General features: G+C 42.4%; 1 protein-coding gene across 2 annotated transcripts; it reads right to left on the bottom strand.

Moving 5' to 3' along the window:
• Window positions 1-7: 7 nt before the first annotated feature.
• fdxr (ferredoxin reductase) lies at window positions 8-23,325 on the bottom strand. Of its 2 annotated transcripts, XM_020460436.2 has the most exons (13): window positions 23,246-23,325; window positions 22,564-22,773; window positions 22,252-22,352; window positions 16,804-16,899; window positions 16,551-16,673; window positions 16,330-16,443; window positions 14,531-14,632; window positions 12,625-12,732; window positions 11,787-11,871; window positions 10,647-10,846; window positions 10,265-10,436; window positions 9,754-9,927; window positions 8-4,713 (listed from the first exon to the last, which is right to left on the bottom strand). In XM_020460436.2, the coding sequence occupies exons 2-13, from the start codon at window positions 22,652-22,654 to the stop codon at window positions 4,583-4,585; spliced, it is 1,497 nt and encodes a 498-aa protein (XP_020316025.1). In that variant the 5' UTR covers window positions 22,655-22,773; window positions 23,246-23,325; the 3' UTR covers window positions 8-4,582. The 2 variants fall into 2 exon arrangements, with proteins under 2 accessions (XP_020316025.1, XP_020316024.1); XM_020460435.2 differs by having other exon boundaries at window positions 22,564-23,259.
• Window positions 23,326-25,074: the final 1,749 nt, after the last annotated feature.

The raw sequence follows: 25,074 nt of genomic DNA, 5'->3' as shown, positions 1-25,074 counted from the left end.
CCATCCCTTTAAATATGGTGTACCTTTATTAGAATTGTTGACCGACTCACTAGAATACATTGAGAGAACTGGTTCAGAATATAAGGATCAATTAAAGAAAGCCTTTATACACCTTGGCTTATTCCACATTGTTTAAAATGGATTAAATTGATCTACACACATGAAAACATTTGAGCAAATTTATTCTATGAAATACAGATCTCATTTATGTAAGTATTCACACCCCAGAGTCAATGCTTTGTAGAAGCACCATTGGCTGCGATTACAGCAGGGAGTCTTTACACACCTGGATTGTGTAATATTTGCCCATTTATTAAAACAATTCTTCAAGCTCTGTCAAATTTGTTGTTGATCATTGCTAGACAACCATTTTCAGGTTTTGCCATATTTTAAGTAGATTTAAGTCAAAACTAACTCGGCCACATTCAACGTCAGGGTAAACAACTCCAGTGTAGATTTGGCTTCGTTCTAGATTATTGTGCTGTTGAGAAATGTATCTCCCAGTGTATAGTGGAAAGCAGTGGAAAGCGAGTGTGCCTGCATTTTTTGTATCCTGGAAACTTTCTCATCCTTAATGATTCCAAGTATACCTATAACATGATTTCAGTGGCATTGTTAACCAACACACCCCACAAAGAAAATAAGAATTAAAAACAGGTTCAGCACCTCAAGAGTTATTTGGAGAAAGGCTCAGCACATGCATACTCAGCTTGACTGGCTCTCGTTCAGGAAATTGAGAAATAAGTGCACTCAGCTATCCAGAACGCTAAAGTTAGTTATTTTAAGGCGCAGTTCCCCCAGCCCTTCTAATGCGTCTAGCTCCGATGCTCCTCCCTCTTTTTCCCCTGCCCCGCTATAAAGTTTCTCCCTGCAGGGAGTCTTAGGTGCTTAAGGAGCTCCTTAAACTTGACCCTCAAAAACCATCTGGGTCAAATTGTTTAGATCCTTTCTTCTTTAAGATTGCAGCTCCTATCATTGCCGAGCCTGTCTCTCCTCTCTGGGAAGGTTCCCATTGCTTAGATGGCAGCCACGGTGTGTCCTTTATTTAAAGGGGGAGATCAAACTGATCCTAACCGTTATAGGCCAATATACACCGCTGCTACTCTCTTATCTATGAATAGTCACTTTAATAACTACCTACACATTACCTTGACTAACTGGTGCCCCTGCATTGACTCTGTACCGGTACCCCCCTGTATATAGTCTCGCTATTGTTATTTTACTGCTGCGCTTTAATTACTTGTTAATTTTCTTTTAAAATGTATAGAAATAAAAGTATTAAACTGCATTGTTGGTTAGGGGCTCGTAACTAAGCATTTCACTGTAAGGTGTTGTATTCGGTGCGTGTGACTAATACATGCTCCGCTTGACTGGCTCTCGTTCAGGAAATTGAGAAATAAGTGCACTCCGCTATCCAGAAGGCTAAAGTTAGTTGTGATTAATACATTGATTTGAATATACATCTTGCTCTGTTTATCAAAAGTGTTAGAAAAACTTGTCAACAATCAACTGACTGGCTTTTTTAAACCTTTATTTAACTAGGCAAGTCAGTTAAGAACATGACGGCCTACCGGGGAACAGTGGGTTAATTGCCTTGTTCAGGGGCAGAACGACAGATTTTTACCTTGTCAGCTCGGAGGGATTCGATCCAGCAACCTTTCGGATACTGGCACAATGCTCTAACCTCTAGGCTACCTGCTGCTATTTTATTGACTTGGTCAAAGCTTTTGATATGGTAGACCATTCCATTCTTGTGGGTTAGCTAAGGTGAATTGGTGTCTCTGAGGGATCTTTGGCCTGGTTTGCTAACTACCTCAAGAGTTAATTTATTTTATCTTTATTTAACTAGGCAAGTCGGTTAAGAACAAATTCTTAATTTCAATGACGGCCTAGGAACAGCAGGTTAACTGCCTTGTTCAGGGGCAGAACAACATTTTTACCTTGCAAGATCGACTCCCCAAGCGGACAAACTTTCGGTTACTTTTCCAATGCTCTAACCACTAGGCCACCTGCCACCCCAAGAGTGCAATGTGTAAAGTCAGAACATCTGCTGTCTCAGCCACTGTCTGTCACCAAGGGGGTACCCCAAGGCTCGATCCTAGGCCCCACACTCTAAATTTACAGCAACAACATAGGTCAGGCAGTAGGACACTCTCTCATCCATTTATATGAAGATGATAGACTTGTACTCAGCTGGCCACTCCCCGGATTTTGTGTTAAACGCATGCATTTCCCGCTGTGTAAACACATTCCAAATAGGATCAGGATAACTCCTGATAAAGTTGGGTAGCTGATATTCAGAGCAAAATAGATTAGTCACAGGTATCGGGACTAATAAAGCCAATGCAACAGTCTGTTTTACAAATGTGGGCCTAACACATGGATGGGCATTCATAAAATTGAATTGTAACACCCTAGTAAGCACGGACCGACGCCAACGTCTTTTTTTGGTCCTGTCTGGACTAGCCAGACCGGCCTTGATTTGAATGTCCACAAATCACCCAACCCCAACCTAAATGAGATGGTTTGGGATGAGTTGGACCGCAGAGTGAAGGAAAAGCAGCCAACAAGTGCTCAGTATATGCCGAGAGTGTGCAAAGCTGTCAAGGCAAAGAGAAGATACTTTGAAGAACCTCAAATATAAAATAAACAAATCAAAATAACACTTTTTTGGTTACTACATGATTCCATGTGTTATTTCATAGTTTGTCTCCACTATTATTCTACAATGTAGAAAATAGTACAAATAAAGAAATGTAGGTGTGTCCAAACTTGACTGGTACTGTATTTTTTACAAATGTTAACATTTTTCTTCCACTTTGACATTCAAGCATTTTGTGTAAATCTTTGACAAAAATATTTTAATCACACCTTGTTATACAACAAAATGTGGAAAAATTCAAGGGGTTTAAATACTTTCTTTAGGCACTGTACATAAAGTGCATTAATTTCAAAACAGTAAAACAGATATGTATTTTTTTTTAACTCAAATACAAGGTGACTGCAACACTTCTGGGTTTTTCACATTCCCCTGTGTATCAAGAATGGTCCACCACCGAAAGGACATCGAGCCAACTTGACAACTGTGGGAAGCATTGGAGTCAACATGGGCCTGCATCCCCCTTGTAGTCCATGCCCTGACGACTTAAGGCTGATCCAAGGGCAAAAAGGGGGTGCAACTCAATATTAGGAAAATGTTCCTAATGTTTTGTACACTCAGTGTATATGGCTAACTGAACTTTAACACCTTTAACTTGCTTTGATGATGCAGAGGTTGTTGATTCAGGTCTAACCAAGTTTTTAGTGTCACACTCTTAATGAAAACACAATTACACTAGTTACATTAACATAAAACAGTAGTGACACACTGATGTGGGGTCTTCATGGAACACTGATGTAAGTCTTCATGGAAATGCAACAGAGACTAGGTCCCAGTTTTCATAAGGCATCTTAAAGCTAAATTCATTGTTAGAACCTTCACGGGGCATCGTTAAATCTCAGAGTTGTTTCCCAAATCCATTGTTACTAAAGTTGCACTTAAACGCTTGTTATTTAGCGTCTCCCTCAGACCACTCGTAGAACAGCTAAGTGCGTAATTAGATGCGTTTTTTCCTACCGCGTCACTTCATACACAGAAGATTACCGCTAAACATAAAATCAAGATATTTGTCTCTCTGTGACGGTCGACAACTTCACAACGAAGTTGACTACAAATAAAGTTGCCAATGTCTTTAAAATTCTTACAATAAGTAAAGGATAAAAATATGCTTCAAATGAAAACCCAGACGAGTGCATTAAAAGATAAATAGTTGACCTACAGCTACATAGGCCTATATACGAAACTTCAATGTTCATTCAATTTAGTTTTAGTTTGCCATTAGGCTACTGTCTATTTTTTTTACTCAATATATTTCATGATGTGTAGCCTAATGTGCACAATGATGTGCCAAATCCAGTGTTTTAAGATTTGGAGCCATAGGCGATAATCTCTCCATGAGCTGATCCATCGACAGTATTGTGGAATAATTGTAATGTTTAAGGTGTTATTTGAACGGAGAACGCTGATCCAAGAGCAGCACTGCCTTTTTTTTGTCTCGATCCTATCTGTATCGACACATGCCTCAACAACGCACTTAGCGAACGTTCTCTCTGTGGTGTATTGAGAAACACATACTACATCTTCAGAAATATGGATGCATCATTAAAAACACTTGTATGCCTAAATTCCATCGCTATCGGGAAACCAGGCCCTGACTGTTTTTATTAGCGCCAAGCCACAACCATTAAAATCACTAGTACTGCAGTGAAACACCACCATTGTTTCAATGAGAGCTCTGGTGAGTAAGATGTAAAGTGTATTTATTACATATGGCAAGTCAACTTGGAACTTGGGTATTGTATGACTGGCATTGCATGGTCAGGGACTAAATTGATCGTGTGCGTAGACAGACAAGTTCGTGGCCTGTAGGTGGCATAAAAAGTGGGGTTGGACCAGAGTTGTGTGTGTGGTCAGTGGTTCTTATTCACTTCTTGGTTGTCGAGTCCTCTGATCCATATGACCTGTGTGTGTGGTCCCTTGTCCCTATGCCCGGGCTACCTGCAGCATCTCTCCCACGTCCAGCATCTTTTCCCTGGGCTTTCCCTTGATCTCTCCCCTCCTCGTCTCCTCACTGTCGATCTTCTCCCAGTCAGAGAACGAAACTGGCTTCACACCTACAGTCATGCACAGGGAGGTAGGTCGTTTTTGTAAAATATCAAGGTGGACGCTAACACTTGTGGAAGCTGATACTTAGTCCTCAACATACCTAAACTCAGCAAAAAAAGGAACAACTGTTCCACAGGTACATGTTCATTGAACAAGCATGGGAAACAGCGTTTAAACCCTTTACAATGAAGATCTGTGAAGTTATTTGGAATTTTACAAATTATCTTTGAAAGACAGCGTCCTAAAAAAGGAATGTTTCTTTTTTGTTGTTGCCGAGTTTACATTACAGTGGAGATACATTGTTATTATTATCCCTTTCTCTTTAGTCAGGCTCCATTTATGGCATCTTAGTGACAGAGAATGGTCTGTATGGAGTCGGCAAGATTACCATTTGCCTTAGGCCATTTCCAGCCGTCATGATTTGTTATCATGTAAATCAGGGATGGGCAACTGGCGCCCCGCGGGCACTTTTGAAAGCCCTCAGAGCAAACTTTTTTTAATAAATTTTTTTACTACAGCTATTTAAACTTGTTATCATGGTCCAATTACAGTCTGGGGGGGGCTCCATTTATTTTGTTATTCAGTCTCACCCAGATATCATTAAAAACCGCAAACATTTCTCTCCACCCTATGGTAAAATAAAATAAAATAGTATTTGTCACATATGCCAAATACAACAGGTGTACAACAGGTGTAGGTAGACCTTACCTTAAATGCTTACTTGCAAGCCCTTAACCAACAATGCAGTTTAGAAAATAGAGTTAAGAAACTAACACAATAAAATAACAATAATAAGGCCATATACAGGGGGTACCGGTATCGAGTAAATGTGTGGAGGTACAGGTTAGTCATGGTAATTTGTACATGTAAGTAGGGCTAAAGTGACTGTGTGTGTTGTGGTGGGGGACAATGCAAATAGTGTCCATTTGATTAATTATTCAGGAGTCCTATGGCTTGGGGGTAGAAGCTGTTAAGAAGCATTTTGGACCTGGACTTGGCGCTCCGGTACCGCTTGCCATGCGGTAAAAGAGAGAACAGTCTGTCTAGGGTGGCTGGAGTCTTTGACAATTTTTAGGGCCTTCCTCTGACACTGCCTAGTTTATACAGTTGAAGTCGGAAGTTAACATACACTTAGGGTGGAGCCATTAAAACTCATTTTCCAACCACAAATGTCTTGTAAACAAACTATAGTTTTGGCAAGTCGGTTAGGACATCTACTTTGTGCATGACATAAATCATTTTTTCCAACAATTGTTTGCAGACAGATTATTTAATTTATAATTCACTGTATCACAATTCCAGTGGGTCAGAAGTTTACATACACGAAGTTGACTGTGCTTTTAAAACAGCTTGGAAAATTCCAGAAAAGGATGTCATGGCTTTAGAAGCTTCTGATAGGCTAGTTGACATCATTGGAGTCAATTGGAGGTGTACCTGTGTATTTCAAGGCCTACCTTCAAACTCAGTGCCTCTTTGCTTGACATCATGGGAAAATCTAAAGAAATCAGCCAAGACATCAGAAAAAAAACGCAGCCGTCATACCGCTCAAGGAAGGAGACGTGTTCTGTCTCCTAGAGATGAACTTACATTGGTGTGAAAAGTGCAAATCAATCCCAGAACAGCAGCAAAGGACCTTGTGAAGATGCTGAAGTAAACAGGTACAAAAGTATCTATATCCACATAACCTGAAAGGCTGCTCGGACAAGGAAGCCACTGCTCCAAAACCGCCATAAAAAAAGCCAGATTACGGTTTGCAACTGCACATGGGGACAAAGAGTGTACTTCTTGGAGAAATGTCCTCTGCTCTGATGAAACAAAAATAGAACTGTTTGGCCATAATGACCATTGTTATGTTTGAAGGAAAAAGGGGGAGGCTTGCAAGCCGAAGAACACCATCCCAACCGTGAAGCACGGGGGTGGCAGCATCATGTCGTGGGGGTGCTTTGCTGCAGGAGGGACTGGTGCACTTCACAAAATAGATGGCTACATGAGGTAGGAAAATTATGTGGATATATTGAAGCAACATCTCAAGACATCAGTCAGGAAGTTAAAGCTTGGTCGCAAATGGGTCTTCCAAATGGACAATGATCCCAAGCATACTTCCAAAGTTGTGGCAAGATGGCTTAAGGACAACAAAGTCAAGGTATTGGAGTGGCTATCACAAAGCCCTGACCTCAATCATATAGCAAATTTGAGGGCAGAACTGAAAAAGCGTGTTCGAGCAAGGAGGCCTAAAAACCTGACTCAGTTACACCAGCTCTGTCAGGAGGAATGGGCCAACAATTCACCCAACTTATCGTGGGAAGCTTGAAGGCTACCCAAAACATTTGACCAAAGTTAAACAATTTAAAGGCAATGCTACCAAATACTAATTGAGTGTATGTAAACTTCTGACCCACTGGGAATGTGATGAAAGAAATAAAAGCTGAAAGAAATCATTCTCTACTATTATTCTGACATTTCACATTCTTAAAATAAAGTGGTCATCCTAACTAACCTAAGACAGGGAATTGTTACTATGATTAAATGTCAGGAATTGTGTAAACTATGTAAACTTCCAACTCCAACTTCAACTTTTCCTGGATGGCAGGAAGCTTGGCCCCAGTGATGTACTGGGCCGTACGCACTACCCCCAACTGCAGAGCAGTTGCCATACCAGGTGGTGATGCAAACGGTCAGGATGCTCTCGATGGCGCAGCTGTGGAACTTTGAGGATCTGGGGACCCATGCCAAATTTTTTCAGTCTCCTGAGGGGGAAAAGGCATTGTCGTGCCCTGTTCATGAATTTCTTGACGTGTATGGACCATGATAGTTTGTTGGTGATGTGGACACCAAGGAAATTGAAACTCTCGACCCGCTCCACTACACCTGCGTCGATGTGAATGGGGGCGTGTTCAGTCCTCCTTTTCCTGTAGTCCATGATCATCTCCTTTGTCTTACTCACGTTGAGGGAGAGGGTGTTTTCCTGGCACCACACTGCCACTGACCTCCTCCATATAGGCGGTCTCATCATTGTCGGTGATCAGGCCTAGCACCGTTGTTGTCAGCAAACTTAATGATGGTGTTGGAGTCGTGCTTGGCCACGCAGTCGTGGGTGAACAGGGAGTACAGAAGGGGACTGAGCACGCACCCCTGAGGGGCCCCAGTGTTGAGGATCACAGTGGCAGATGTGTGGTTGCCTACCCTTACCACCTGGGGACAACCTGTCAGGAAGTTTAGGATCCAGTTGCATAGGGAGGTGTTTAGTCCCAGGGTCCTTAGCTTTGTGGGCACTATTGTGCTGAACGCTGAGGTATAGTTAAAACCTCTTGGAACTACCGCTCCCGGATCCGGGAGAATTGTCATCAACTGACACTAATTAGCATAACACAATGGACAAAATATTACTTGAAAATATTCATATTCGTGAAATATATTGAAACATAGCTTAGCCTTTTGGTAATCACCCTGTCATCTCAGATTTTGAAATTATGCTTTACAGCCAAAGCAAGACAAGCATTTGTGTAAGTTTATCGATAGCCTAGCATAGCATTATGCCTAGCTAGCAGCAGGCAGCTTGGTCACGAAAATCAGAAAAGCAATCAAATTAAATTGTTTACCTTTGAGCTTCGGATGTTTTCACTCACGAGACTTCCAGTTAGATAGCAAATGTTCCTTTTTTCCATAAAGATTATTTTTGTTAGGCGAAATAGCTCTGTTTGTTCTTCACGTTTGGCTGAGAAATCGACCGGAAATTGCGGACACGACAACACCGAAAAATATTCCAGATTAGATCCATAATATCGACAGAAACATGGCAAACGTTTTTTTTATAATCAATCCTCAATGTGTTTTTCAAATATCTATTCGATAATATATCAACCGGGTCAGTTGGCTTCTTAGTAGGAGCGAGAGAAACAATGGCCGCATTTGTCTATTACGCACACATCACTGAGCCACCAGCTGACCACTGACGCAATGTTGTCGCTCACGCTCATTTTTCAAAATAAAAGCCTGAAACTATGTCTTGTGACACTAGACACATTAGGGAAGCCATAGAAAAAGAAATCTGGTTGATATCCCTTTCACTGCTCAATAGGGACACATAGGAACGCAGAGGTTTCTAAATAAGAGTCACTTCCTGATTGGATTTTTCTCAGGCTTTCGCCTGCATAATCAGTTCTGTTATACTCACAGACAATATTTTTACAGTTTTGGAAACTTTAGTGTTTTCTATCCTAAGCTGTCAATTATATGCATTTTCTAGTATCTGGTCCTGAAAAATAGCCTGTTTACTTTGGGAACATTATTTTTCCAAAATTGAAAATAGTGCCCTCTAGTTTCAAGAGGTTAATGAACAGCATTCTCACATAGGTGTTCCTTTTGTCCAGGTGGGAAAGGGCAGAGTGGCGTGTGATTGAGCTTCATCTGTGGATCTGTTGGGACATTATGCTAATTGGAGTGTGTCTAGGGTATCTAGGATGTTGTTGTTGATGTGAGCCATGACCAGCCTTTCAAAGCACTTCATGGCTACCAACGGTAGTCATTTAGGCAGGTTACCTTCGCTTTCTTCACAGGAACTATGGTGGTCTGCTTGAAACATGTATGTAGGGAGAGTTTGAACATGTCAGTGAAGACACTTGTCAGTTGGTCCGCGAATGCTTGGAGTACACATCTTGGTAATCCGTCTGGCCCCGCGGCCTTGTGAACGCTGACCTGTTTAGAGGTCTTGCTCACATCATCTACGTGTATAATTGCAGGTAATTAGCTGTAAAACAGAAATGCACATGTGGGTACGCCGACCCGAGAGGATCTGTGGTCCCTCATGATGAATTCAGATTTTTTTGTGGCCCCCACTCCCATCAAAGTTGCCTATCCCTGATGTAAATAGTACATGAGAGAAGTTAAAACACAAATACAGCACTGCAGGCGTAACACCGGTACACTGCTGTATTGCATTTACTGTACGTACTATTGCACACAAGAAGTTTCCTCACAGGAAAAATGTTGTTATTTGAAGTGAATTGAATCATTTTAATAATCAACACAGTGCTAAAGAGTTGCAGTACCTCTTTTCTCCAGGAGGGTGGAGACCCCCTGTGAGCCAGGCTTGACAGTGGATACATCCAGTGTTCCTTTACCAATGTCCTGTAGCAGAGTCCTGGCTGTGTCAAAGCTGTCGTTCATGGTGGTGGCTATCACCCCCGTGGGACCCCTCTTCACCCAGCCACTGCAGTACAGACCTGCCGACACACACACACACACACAGGTTAAAGGGGACAGTTCAATCCAAAAGGGATAGACTTTCTTCTCAGACCTCAATAGTGGTCTGAGGTCGATCATCGAAACCCCACCGCCTGCGGCATATATCCACCACCCTAGCGTGGGTAAGAATCCCGACCCCACTGCTATTCTGTATCTCCCTCTCTCTCTGGGTCACCACTCTCATTTCATGTTAGCCCTATCTGAATTAAAAACAAATGAAAATACTTACATATATACACCTTTTGGGGGGAAATGGGGCCCATCTTTCCAATTAGCTTGTGTTTAAGGCAGGCAGACGAACGCACCCATACACACCTGCAGTCTGCTGCACGCGGCCCATAGTGTTGGGGATGATGGCTTTTCGGGCGTCGAAGGGGACGGCGGGGTCGATGAGAAGGCTCTTGTAGCCGATGCTGCTGATGACTAGGCCGCACTCCACATCTTCCACCTCACCGGTGGCCACTGCCCTCACCCCCTCACCGTCGCCCTGGGGAGAGACAGAGAGAGGCCGGGGCCAGCTTAACCTAGGCGCTTCTCTGTTCCAGCTTCAGACAATATGGCCTTGTCTTGTGTTTAATGAAAAAGGTTTTATTGGGTTTATCTGGGAAGGTAGGGACAATCAATTACAACAGAGAGTAAGAGGGTAAGCTCAAGAGATGATCCCACAGTATATCTATTCCTAAAGCACCCGGCTCACCTCCAGCCGATTGACAGCCAATCGTATCCCTGCGGCCCTGATGAGGTCAGTGGAGGGGAGGACCTCCAGGGGCTTCCGGAGGAAGCGGAATCCCCAGGCCCGCTCTGCCCTGTTCCGTCTCTCCAACTCCTCCTCCCCTGGAGTCTCTATTGCAGCCTTCAGCAGCAGCTCAGTCAGACGCTTCCTGGGCCTGGCCAGCGCTGAGAGGACACACACAATTACAGTCAAATTATACTGACAAAAATAAACAAGTTGAACAAAAGCTAGGGGGGGAAGTATCAACACATACCTACAGTTCAGGCATAAACCCAAATAAGACAGCCCACACACATAGGAATCTACACTAACCCTTGGTTGAAACTTTCAGGTACTTTTCCGAGACACCATATGTTGCCAAACCAGCTCCTACACGTCAAACTTGTTTCAATTTATTTTTCCGTGCAAAAAGAATCCCTCAGGCTGTCTGAAGAAGCACCGTTCCAATAGATAATTTCCATTATGTCATCCCCTTAGTCGAAAGGTTGCTGGGTCGGTGAAAAATCTGCGATGTGCAAGCCACTTAACCCTAATTGCTCCTGTAAGTTGCTCTCCTGTAAGTCTGCTAAATGACTCATAATGTAAATGTAAGATGAAAATCCATAGTCCTATACTCAATATGGTTAAGAAAATACTGTGAATATGTGACTGACAATCGAGTAAATAATTCAGACTTCTGAAACGCCCTCGCAAGACTGTGATAGCAGAGCGGACAGTCTAGATTAGAGACAGTTTATCATGGGGAACAGGTTGATGGGAAGGCAGAGAGAGAGAGAGATGCTGGTTTGAAGACAAGGGAGAATTTACAAATGGATGTTAATCTGATTCTGTAACCATTGACGATCTGGGTTATGGTAGAGCAAACATATACTGCTGCTGGTCTGCAGAGTTCCGACATGATTGAGAGGGGGGGGTTTGGAGCATGTTCCTTGTCAGATAGATGGTCGCAATGGAGGCCTTAGGGAAGGGGAAGGGAATACAGATGCTGTTGAGGCCTGTGAAGGGCAGTGTGTGACATCACATTACTAAGGACAAGGATACAAGTCAATAGCAGAAGATTTTAATGAGAGAAACCTTAAGAGGAACTAAACAGCCGTGTCTCACATTTAAGAGTTTCTGCTATGCCCTCAAACTCAGACGCCTCCATCTCTGGTCTGGTGCCAGGCAGGTTCACCATCTCTCTCAGCTCCTAGACACAACAAATAAACACCCATGAGTGTTTGGAAAAATAATGTTGATTTAACCACATACAAGGTGATGGTTATGAACGCAACTCTTAACGCTTTGTAATCTAGTTGTCTTAAGTGTTCGTCAAAGAAGTAGAACAAATTAGAAGTAGAAAAAGTTTGTGTTTCATGTTTTTACATTTTTAGCTCACATATCATTTTAACAGTATGCATACATTTTTCTTTAAATCGAATAAATGTGGGAAAAAAACAAAATGAAGACATTAATAAATGCATTTCTATAACTTCCAAAATATTTGTTACAATGATAGGGGATTGTCAAGTTGGAGGCACGGTGGATTCAACACATTACCCCTGACCTGATCTGAGGGAAAGTTCATTTATAAAGATGTGGGGATGTTTAGGCAGATAAAAGGCTAAACCTTTGGCACGTATACTCACATGGCAAACCGTCACAGTCAATTGTATGTTGTGAATGGAAACTGTCCCACAATCTAGAATCACACTATGCAAAACCAACACAAATACTATGCAGTAATAAATAGTCCCTGATATACAGAACAAAACAATTGCACTTGGAACTTTAAACCCTCATAAATATGACTTCATCATTTCGTGTTTGGACAATAAAAATACATACAATGTTAATCATCAAATATGAATCATCAAATGTGAGACATCAACCTGTGTGCTCCCTGTGTTCTGCAGCCCACCTGTAGTGGTCAGGGGTTAAGTGTTAGGGGTCAGAGCCTCACCTTAATAGTGCAGGCCACCTGTAGGGGTCCCCTGCGCCCCACAATGAGCACCCTGCGGACACTGCTCTCTGCCAGGGCATCTAGTGCATGCTGGGTGATATCAGTCTTCTACACGGGAATGAGACAAAGAAGGGGTTACATGGAGACACCTGACACTTAGCAATAATTATATATCCAGAGTAGAGGTTAACCGATTAATCAGAATGGCCGATTAATGAGGGCCGATTTCAAGTTTTCATAACAATCGGTAATCTGCATTTTTGGACACCGATTATGGACGATTACATTACACTCCACGAGGAGACTGCGGGGCAGGCTGACTACCTGTTATGCGAGTGCAGCAAGGAGCCAAGGTAAGTTGCTAGTTAGCATTAAACTTATCTTATAAAAAACAATCATATAAAAAACTATCAATCTTGACATAATCACTAGTTAACTACACACGGTTGATGATATTACTAGTTTATCTAGCGTGTCCTGTGTTGCATATAATCCATGCGGTGCCTGTTAATTTCTCATCGAATCACAGCCTACTTCGCCAAACGGGTGACGATTTAACAAGCGCAAAAAAAAGCACTGTCGTTGCACCAATGTACCTAACCATAAACATCAATGCCTTTCTTTAAAATCAATACACAAGTATATATTTTTAAACCTGCATATTTAGTTAATATTTCCTGCTAACATGAATTTATTTTAACTAGGGAAATTGTGTCACTTCTCTTGCGTTCTGTGCAAGCTGAGTCAGGGTATATGCAGCAGTTTGGGCCGCCTGGCTCAACCGTATTTCACTGAAAGAATAAAAGTCTTGTTTTCGAGATGGTAGTTTCCGGATATGACCATATTAATGACATAAGGCTCGAATTTCTGTGTGTTATTATAATTAAATCTATGATTTGATAGAGCAGTCTGACTGAGCGGTGGTAGGCAGCAGCGGGCTCATAAGCATTAATTCAAACAGCACTTTCCTGCATTTGCCAGCAGCTCTTCGCGGTGCTTCAAGCATTGCGCTGTTTATGACTTCAAGCCTATCAACTCCCGAGATTAGGCTGGCAATACTATAGTGCCCATAAGAACATCCAATAGTCAAAGGTATATGAAATACAAATGGTATAGAGAGAAATAGTCTATAATTCCTATAATAACTACAACCTAAAACTTCTTACCTGGGAATATTGAAGACTCATGTTAAAAGGAACCAGCTTTCATATATTCTCATGTTCTGAGCAAGGAACTTAAACGTTAGCTTTTTTACATGGCACATATTGCACTTTTACTTTCTTCTCCAACACTGTGTTTTTGCATTATTTAAACCAAATTGAACATGATTGATTGTTTATTTGAGACTAATTAACCGGTATCGGCTTTTTTTGGTCCTCCAAAAATCGACATCGGCGTTGAAAAATCACAATCGGTCGACCTCTAATCCAGAGATATGCAGATATGGATTGTTTTCTTTCTGTGTGCTTTAACATTTTATACACAATGGTAGGATTTAGGCCTTGACAGAGAGAGATCAGATATAGAATGTATTTGGGTAGATGCGTGGCAGCATATCTCTAGTCTGACTACCCATCCACATCGCTCTGTCCAAACTAGCGTTTCTTCTCCACAATGAGTCCGGGTTTGCTTTCCTCCATTACCGTTCTCTAGAATGCAAACACATTCTGAGCGTTCCGATTGGGTTGGCCCAGAGCTGGCCTACATGATGATGTTATCAACTTTGATATTGTGATTCGTTAGATTTGTTAGAGATGACCCATTTGCTGTTTAATTAGTTTTGTACAAGGGCCCTCATTTTGAGGTCAACACAAAAAACTTATAGGATGGCAGTTTCAGACAATGTTTGGAGCGATAGAGCAGTGGAATTAAATTTTGGGTGAGTCGTCAGGCAAGCATATCTTACCTTCAGAATATCTACAGGAGATAGCAGTATCCTCGCAACATCCAGTGCCACGTTACCCTGCCCCAGAATGACAGCCGTCTCACAGCTCAGATCCGGCCTAAGCTAGTAGGATGGAGAAAGAGAAATGGAGAGGGACCGAGATAAACAGATTTATGTACAGCGCATTCAGAAAGTATTCAGATCCCTTGACCTTTTCCACATTTTGTTACGTTTCAACCTTACTCTTAAATTGACTAAATAAAAATTCTCAGCAATCCACACAGTACCCCATAATGACAAAGCAAAAACAGGTTTTTAGAAACAGAAATACCTTATTTACATAACTATTCAAACCCTTTGCTATGAGACTCGAAATTGAGCTCAGGTGCATCCTGTTCCCATTGATCATCCTTGAGATGTTTCGACAACTTGATTGGAGTACACCTATGGTAAATTCAATTAATTGGACATGATTTAGAAAGGCACACACCTGTCTATATAAGGTTCCACAGTTCACAGTGCATGTCAGAGCAAAAACTAAGCCATGAGGTCAAAGGAATTGTCCGTAGACCTCCGAGACAGGATTGTGGCAAGGCACAGATCTGGGGAAGGGTACCCAAAACAATTCTGCAGCATTGAAGGTCCCCAAGAACAGAGGCCTCCATCATTCTTAAATGGAAACATTTGAAAACACAGAGACTCTTCCTAGAGCTGCCCCCCCCCCCGGGCCAAACTGAGCAATCGGGGAGAAGGACATTGGTCAGGGAGGTGACCAAGAACCCGATGGTCACTGACAGAGTTCTAGAGTTCCTCTGTGGAGATGGGAGAACCTTCCAGAAGGTTCCACAACCATCTCTACAGCACGCCACCAATCAGGCCTTTATGGTAGAGTGGCCAGACGGAAGCCACTTCTCCGTAAAATGCAAATGACAGCCCACTTGGAGTTTGCCAAAAAGCACCTAAAGCCTCTCAGACCATGAGAAACAAGATTTTCTGGTCTGATGAAACCAAGATTGAACTCTTTGGCCTGAATTCCAAGCATTACGTCTGGAGGAAACCTGGCACCATCCCTACGGTGAAGCATGGTGGTGGCAGCATCATGCTGTAAGGACATTTGTCAGCGGCAGGGAGACTAGTCAGGATCGAGGGAAAGATGAATGGAGGACAGAGAGCTACTTGATGAAAACCTGCTCCACAGCACTCAGGACATCAGCACTCGGGTTCACCTTCCAACAGGACAACGACCCTAAGCACACTGCCAATACAATGCAGGAATGGCTTCGGGACAAGTCTCAATGTCCTTGAGTGGCACAGCCAGAGCCCGAACCCGATCTAAACATCTCTGGAGAGACCTGAAAATAGCTGTGCAACAAAGCTCCCCATCCAACCTGACAAAGCTTGAGAGTATCTGCAAAGAAGATTGGGAGAAACTCCACAAATGCAGGCGGCCAAGCTTGTAGCTTCTACCCAAGAAGACTCTATGCTGTAATCACTGCCAAAGGTGCATCAATAAGTTATTGAGTAAAGGGTCTGAATACTTATGTAAATGTGATATTTAAATTTTTTATAAATTAGCAATAATGTCTAAACCTGTTTTTGCTTTGTCATTATGGGTTGTTGTGTGTAGATTGACATGGGGGGAAAAAATATTTAACACATTTTAGAATAAGGATGTGGAATGTGGAAAAATGTGGAAAAGGTCAAGGGGTCTAAATACTTTCCGAAGGCACTGTATATCACTGAAATGTGTGTCGAAGCCTGTGATTTAAAAGCTCAGTACTTTCTCCTTACACCTCTGTAAATAGTTAGGACAACATTACCTCACTGTTTCTAGGCAGCCCATTGTACCAGCCGACAAAGTCTTTGGCAGAGTACACCCCAGCCAAGTCTTCCCCTGGTACACCCATTGTCCTGTTCCCCTCCGCTCCATAGCTCTACGGATAAACACACACACACAGAAATACTCACACTTAAAAGACACAAAACCAACACACACACACACAGTGATTTAGGGGTGTAGATCTTTGGGGTGTAGTCTCACCAGCACCACAGCGTGGTAGGCTTCTTGAAGCTCCTCCACAGTGACGTCCTTCCCCACTCTCACATTGCCATGGAAACTACACCTGGCATGCTGGGCCGTTTGGGTGAAGGTGTTGATGACGTTCTGACAAGACAACAAGAAAAAAAGAGAGAGGAGAAGAGGGAGGAGAGAGAAGGAGAGATGCCATGATTCAATCAATGATATGCATTTTGTCTGCTTCTGTCTGGCTATCATTTAATCAATCAATACTGACCTTGACCTCTGGATGGTCGGGGGCCACCCCAAATCTGACCAACCCGAAGGGGACGGGTAGACGCTCGTAGATGTCCACCTGAACATCTGTCCGAGTCTTTTACAGACACACACACACACACACACAAACAAAAAAAGCCTTGCTTACACTTAAAAACATGCCAGTATGAACCAAACATATGTTGGCTGGGGCAAAAGTGTGACACCAATCAGGCCCCTGAGGATTGGCGTTGCCCAGGCCTGCGTACTACTTTAGTTTGACTCTATTGACGTATGCAGGGCTATATTTGACCCGACAGTATTGCTAGAGCAACACTGTCGGGTACTGTCAGACTTGGTAGGCTTTTATTTTAAAATAAGGGCTTTGTGTGCAAGTGCAGGAAATGTATTCATGCCATTTAACAACCGCGGACCACAAATAATGCTATCTTTACACATGGGAAATATACAAGTAGCAGCCAGTCGCTATATACTGTATGTACCACAATACAAATGAGAGCTATTGATAGAGTAATCAGCAATTGATGAGCAATTTCCGAGCAGGCTCGGTAGCTGCCTGTAAAAATATGTTCCAAGCAAATTAGGCAATTGTGCACATACAATTTCTCAGATGATCTCTTAATATCACCAAGTATGGGTAAATCCATTTGAATTCAATCACTTTTTGACAGCATCACTTTGATATGAACAAAACCTTCCATATATATATTTTCCCATTGTCGAAGTTACTTTTTTGTCAGAAAGCTACTTTTAAAACTTGAATGCCAGAACATTCAAGAGATAGAAGGTGCTCAAAGTTGACCTATATTGCTTACCCTACCATACCATGAGACATCCATTTCTTCATCACTGGAAAATAAACAGTTGAGATTGCTATCATTTAAAAGCTTACAAACAGGGCTGTCAAACTATTGTATACTTTCGTATACACGTCAATGATCTAAAAACACCTCAACTCAAGATTTTTTCCCGTCTGTTTCGTCTGTTGTTTTAACCCAATGAGTCCCACCGTAACGCCAGCACGTTTTGGACCTCTAACCTCTTGGAAAACACATTGTGTGTCTACAGACTTCTGCGTTATACCATTGGATATGTCTATTTCTTCTGCAGCCATAGATACCAAAACTGTGTGATTAGAGCGGTGATCACAAGCTTATACAAAAGTTATTGAAAGGTAAGGTAGACAATCTCAGGACAGTGCCTAGAATACTGTAATAAGCTCACAGCTGCTGTCAAACTCTACACGGTTGTCACGGACTAGTTGGATATTCATTCCCCAGTGAGCAAACCATTTGTAGTTTTTTGTACTTACAGCATTCCTAAATTCAATTTTAATCAGGTTTTTGCTTTGGCTGACTTTCTTTTTTTATTATTGATTTTTGCCACAAAAACTCATGAATGCAACTGTTTATGTCAAATTGGTTTGTGTTCTACTTGTAGCCCCTGGTTGTCCTGAAAAGAAAATGGTAAATCACTGCATTGTGATGCTAAATATAAGGGCTGAACAGGCAGATAAATGAAAAGCCCATTTTTTATGGGGTATCGGGACTGAGGGTTAAATTATACCATAGCAAACCTAATGAAATCATAGGAATATGGATAATAGAATAGACATGACCATTTAAGTTGACATTCGACAATAGGTGGGCCGGCAGCCATCTTTGGGGTAGTAATTAGAACTTAACATTTCAATTAAATGTTTATGTCAATGGTGTACCAGGTAAATTGCAATGGTCTGAAGGGATTGGTCCATTCTATTTCTATGATTGAAATGACACCCACCCGGTATTCAAGAGCATGTAGTGTCTCAACTGATAGTGGGCACAACACAAAAACCTAAAATGATGTAAAGTAGGGTCTAAGTAAGCTACAACGTATGCAATATTTTTTAGTTGATGCCTTTTTAGATAACTGATGTTAAAAAAGTTTTTAAAAAGTTGACAAAAAAAACTAGTGATTGAATTCAAATTCAAACCCATATTTTACATTTACTCTAGTAAAAAGAGTGGTCACTAGTTACCACAGCCACAAAGTTAGAATGGGCAATATCATAACATAAAAACATTTGCTTTTTGATCTTAATTTAAAGTTAGGCATAAGGTTAGCAGTGTGGTTAAGGTTAGCCCAATACATTACACATAAAAGTAATTGGACGAAGGCGTCTTCTGTATGGGGGAGTTTTAATCGGAATGGACGATTATCGGTCAACCTCTAGTCGAGACCCAGGGTCTCGAGCTTAATGACGAATTTGGAGGGTACTATGGCGTTAAATGCTGAGCTGTAGGCGATGAACAGCATTCTTACATAGTTATTCCTCTTGTCCAGATGGGTTAGGGCAGTGGGCAGTGTGATTGCGATTGCGTCGTCTGTGGACCTATTGGGGCAGTAAGCAAATTGGAGTGGGTCTAGGGTGTCAGGTAGGGTGGAGGTGATATGGTCCTTGACTAGTCTCTCAAAGCACTTCATGATGACAGAAGTGAGTGCTATGGGGCGATAGTCATTTAGCTCATTTACCTTAGCTTTCTTGGAAACAGGAACAATGGTGGCCCTCTTGAAGCATGTGGGGACAGCAGACTGTGATAGGGATTGATTGAATATGTCCGTAAACACACCAGCCAGCTGGTCTGCGCATGCTCTGAGGACTCGGCTATGTATGCCGTCTGGGCCGGAAGCCTTGCGAGGGTTAACACGTTTAAATGTTTTACTCACATTGGCTGCGATGAAGGAGAGCCTGCATGTTTTGGTAGCGGGGCTGATTTTCTTTATGTAATCCGTGATTGACTGTAGACCCTGCCACATACCTCTCGTGTCTGAGCCGTTGAATTGCGACTCTACTTTGTCTCTATACTGACACTTAGCTTGTTAGATTGCCTTGCGGAGGGAATAGCTACACTGTTTGTATTCGGTCATGTTTCCGGTCGCCTTGCCCTGATTAAAAGTGGTGGTTCGCGCTTTCAGTTTTGCGCGAATGCTGCCATCAATCCACGGTTTCTGGTTGGGGAATGTTTTAAAAGTAGCCGTGGGTACAACATCACCGATGCACTTGCTAATAAACTCCCTCACCGACTCAGCATATACATCAATGTTGTTGTTCGATGCTATCCGGAACATATCCCAGTCCATGTGATCGAAGCAATCTTGAAGCGTGGAATCAGATTGGTCGGACCAGCGGTGAACAGACCAGAGCACGGGGGTTTCCTGTTTTAGTTTCAGAATCCCTAACCCATCTGGACAAGAGGAATACCTATGTGAGAATGCTGTTCATCGACTACAGCTCAGCATTTAACACCATAGTACCCTCCAAACTCGTCATCAAGCTCGAGACCCTGGGTCTCGACCCCGCCCTGTGCAACTGGGTACTGGACTTCCTGACGGGCCGCCCCCAGGTGGTGAGGGTAGGTAACATCTCCACCCCGCTGATTCTCAACACTGGGGCCCCACAAGGGTGCGTTCTGAGCCCTCTCCTGTATTCCCTGTTCACCCACGACTGCGTGGCCATGCACGCCTCCAACTCAATCATCAAGTTTGCGGACGACACTACAGTGGTAGGCTTGATTACCAACAACGACGAGACGGCCTACAGGGAGGAGGTGAGGGCCCTCGGAGTGTGGTGTCAGGAAAATAACCGCATACTCAACAAAACAAAGGAGATGATTGTGGACTTCAGGAAACAACAGAGGGAGCACCCCCTTATCGACGGGACAGTAGTGGAGAAGGTGGAAAGTTTTAAGTTCCTCGGTGTACACGGACACGGACAAACTGAAATGGTCCACCCACACAGACAGTGTGATGAAGAAGGTGAAACAGAGCCTCTTCAACCTCAGGAGATGAAGAAATTTGGCTTGTCACCAAAAGCACTCACAAACTTCTACAGATGCACAATCAAGAGCATCCTGTCGGGCTGCATCACCGCCTGGTACGGCAACTGCTCCACCCACAACCGTAAGGCTCTCCAGAGGGTAGTGAGGTCTGCACAACGCATCACCGGGGGCAAACTACCTGCTCTCCAGGACACCTACACCACCCGATGTCACAGGAAGGCTATAAAGATCATCAAGGACAACAACCACCCGAGCCACTGCCTGTTCACCCTGCTATCATCCAGAAGGTACAGTACAGGTGCATCAAAGCAGGGACCGAGAGACTGAAAAACAGCTTCTATCTCAAGGCCAGACTGTTAAACAGCCACCACTAACATTGAGTGGCTGCTGCCAACACACTGCCTCAACTCCAGCCACTTTAATAATGGAAATTGATGGGAATTGATGTAAAAATATAAATCACTAGCCACTTTAAACAATGCTACTTAATATAATGTTCACATACCCTACATTATTCATCTCATATGTATATGTATATACTGTACTCTATATCATCTACTGCATCTTTATGTAATAGATGTATCACTAGCCACTTTCAACTATTCAACTTTGTTTACCCTACATTACTCATCTCATATGTATATACTGTACTCAATACCATCTACTGCATCTTGCCTATGCCGTTCTGTACCATCACTCATTCATATATCTTTATGTACATATTCTTTATCCCTTTACACTTGTGTGTATAAGGTAGTAGTTTTTGAATTGTTAGGTTAGATTACTTGTTGGTTATTACTGCATTGTCGGAACTAGAAGCACAAGCATTTCGCTACACTCGCATTAACATCTGCTAACCATGTGTATGTGACAAATAAATTTGATTTGATAAGGGCCTCCCGGGTGGCACAGTGGTTAAGGGCGCTGTACTGCAGGGCCGGGCGCAGTGCGCGCTAACCAAGGTTGCCAGGTGCACAGTGATTCCTCCGACACATTGGTGCGGCTGGCTTCCGGGTTGGATGCGCGCTGTGTTAAGAAGCAGTTGGGTTGTGTATCGGAGGACGCATGACTTTCAACCTTCGTCTCTCCCCAGCCCGTACGGGAGTTGTAGCGATGATACAAGATAGTAGCTACTAACAATTGGATACCATGAAATTGGGGAGAAAAAAGTAAATAAATAAATAGATTTGATTACTATGGCCTATTTATTGCCTTTACCTCCTTACTCCATTTGCACACACGGTATAGATTCCTATTGACTGTACTTTTGTTTATAAATGTGTTTTTTTGGCCAAAGGATCAAATTCTCAGCTATGTAAACAATACAGAGCTGTAGCACAACAAAGACCTGGGTCTGGTGGATTACTGTAGGTGGGGAATTAGGTCAACTCTGGGTGTAAAGTACACATTGGCTGCTGTCCCTTTCATCTAATCTCTATCCTTCCTGAAGTCTGCACTTGTTAACTTCCCCTCATGGAATGGACTCCCTAGTTTACACTTCGGGGGAAAGGGCAATAAATTGGAACAGGATTTTGGGAAAGAAAGCTCTGATCCAAGATTTGTGCCTAAGGGAAGCATCTACCCGATGGTTCAAATCTTGGGGACGGTAGCACTGAGACATCACTCACCTTGACTAGGTGTTGTGCAGTGTAGAAGCCAGCTGGGCCACCTCCAACTATGCACACCTTGGCACTGGAGGCAGGTGTGGAGGTGGAAAGTCCACACACACCTGTATAGACACAAGCCAGAATGAGCAATGACGACCCATGTATGTAGCTAACTCATTCTATGTCACTACATGGTCATTTTATCTGTCATATAAATATCTGTTACTAAATCACTATTCTGTCCAGACCTGTAGACGTGTCGTTTTACTCTAAGCAGGGTGAAATACTGCATGCACTTGGAGAGCAGTGTCCATTGTTTGCCCCCCTTCTTACCATGGAATCGTGTGATCCTCCCGCACCTTGCCGAAGTCAGAAATAACTTTAAAATCTGGACCTTGCACAACGCAGCTTTATGAGTGCTCATCTTCACAACTCATCAATCGTCCAGGAAATGTCTCTTTGGTAGGCGGCTAGCGAGACTAGCTTGTAGTTTGGTCCAGACTGATCTTTGGTCATAACGTTAAATGCAGAAGAGACAAGGCACTAGAACAGGAATGGATTACGGGCGGGATTATCAATCACTTCATCTCTTCCGACGGCGTGTGCTCTCCAGTTGTCACACATGAATGAAAACACAATTAATCAGATAGCTGGTACATTGCAAATAGGTAGCTAGCTAGCGTTAGTAACTAAATAAAGGCACAGTCATTCATTAAAAGTACAATTGTTCCCCTACTAGATAGTTAACCATCCACAGTGTAGTAGCTACGTGAGTGTGCTAGCCACAGTGCTGCAGATGACCGTGGGTGTGTTTGTTGACAAATTAATTCAACAGGATTAGCTAGCTACCTCGCTCAACTGGTTAGGTTTATGCGATTTAGAGTTAATTACTAGACAAACTAAGTTAGCTAGCTATTCTGAAAAATGTGGCACTTGCCATGCATGAAGGCAGATTACATTTTAAAACAATAGTGGAAGACTTGAAACAAATGTAAATCATATGTCAAAAACTAACCGTTTATCATGTGTTCCGTCCAAAGTGTCTCGTCCTGAAAATACAGCTGCATACATAGTTCCGGGTTAAAGCTAACTGCACCTTGACAAATGGCATTATAGAGATAATAATCTCTAAACCCAAGGTAATAGTGGGTCAATGTCTTGGATTTATCAGGACCCCAGGGTACACACACGCACAGTTACATAACAAGACCTTGCTTTTGAATTTCTGGCGCCCTTGAATGAACATCACTGTGTTTTTTGTTGGGTTTCTACATCAAATAAATTCAATAGCTTCTGCACCATGTTTTATTTAGAAGTTTAAATGAATTACTATGTCCTCTCTTTCAGACACCATAATGTATTCTTAGATTAGACATTGACGAGCCCTAGATAATTGCCTCATGAAATTCCCCTGTAGAGTGCCAAATTCTCATAAACTCTACAATATCTGTTAGCAGTGGCAATGTTAGCATATAAATCTTGGTGGGGCAAACAAAACATGTATTTTTTAGATGCATGCCAGCAAAGCCACTACACAACACTAAACAATACATCAACTGCACTATAAGGGTGACAAACGGTGCCCACAAACTGTTAGGGCCTACATAAAGATGTCCCAATATCAGAGCTTTCTTTTCAGCACCATGGAGTGAATCCTTACCACCGTTCCACCTGGCTATCAGCGGAGCCCTGTCTGGCAGCGAAACAGTTCATTCAGCATAATTTACTGCCTTTCTAAAAAAAAAACATAGCTGATATGGCTGACTTGCTTTAACAAATGTGGTTTCTACTGACAATTGAAATGTACAAACTATGGCATAAGGGAACGATGAGTAGATAAAAGGCAATCCGTAATTCCGATTAAGATATTAGTAAGCGAGCTAAGATGGACAAAGTCAATATGAATTTGTTCAGCATTTTTCAAATGTTCAGCAACAGAATTCAGAACATGGTCCATTCTTACAGTATTGTCCCTGTACACCAAGTCAGAACCGTAGGATAAATAAGGGGGCATATAAGCAGACAAGGAAAGCTCTTACAATATTCAATGATGATATTTCTCTAAAACAGGCTATAGGGTACATGTGCACCACCAAGTCAGAAAAGTAGGCTAAGTTATGAGGGGGAAAGGGACCAGATTATTAGGGTGACGCACATGGGCTACTAAGAGCTTACTACCAACATACACTTAGTATTACTTTCTTAGCTACAGTATACATATCTCCCTGACATATTACATCATTTATGCAGCAGCATACAACACATTTTTGGACTCACCTTGTTGTGCTGTGTTCATTTGAACAGGAAGGTGGCATGGCGGTTCTTCTTGTGGGAATATTTTGTCATCAAAGTCTGGAATTCTCAGGATTTATGGTGTTTTCAAGACAACTGGGAACTCCAAGAAAACAATGTTCATTCACGACGTTAGTGATCTTCAGGTCAGAGGTCTAGAAAGAGGCCTGAGTTTGACTTGGAATTCTGAGTTGGATGACCGTTCAAAAAGTATTTTCCCAGTCTGAGATTTTTTTTCAGAGTTCCCAGTTGTTTTGAACACGTCAGAAGTCATGCTGGACTGACAGCATGGTCAATGTATTCAACCTTTTCTGGCCCATGGTGTGTTATTGTGAATGTTTATCCTTTTAAGCTTGGAAAAGAGACCCTTAAACCCAGACCACACACCCACTCCACTAAATAGCAGGCTAGTGATTGCTTTGCGAAGCTTTCACTTAGCCATTGATTCTTTCTCAACCACTCATTGTTGAATTTGCGATTTCCAACTTATTGTGTAATGTTTATGGCCGATGAGCACCGATACGTTTTATCTTTAATTTCTCTTCATATGAC

This window comes from Oncorhynchus kisutch, linkage group LG25, assembly GCF_002021735.2.
Source record: "Oncorhynchus kisutch isolate 150728-3 linkage group LG25, Okis_V2, whole genome shotgun sequence".
Lineage (NCBI taxonomy): Eukaryota > Metazoa > Chordata > Actinopteri > Salmoniformes > Salmonidae > Oncorhynchus > Oncorhynchus kisutch.
This window is presented reverse-complemented; position numbering and strand designations above follow the sequence as displayed.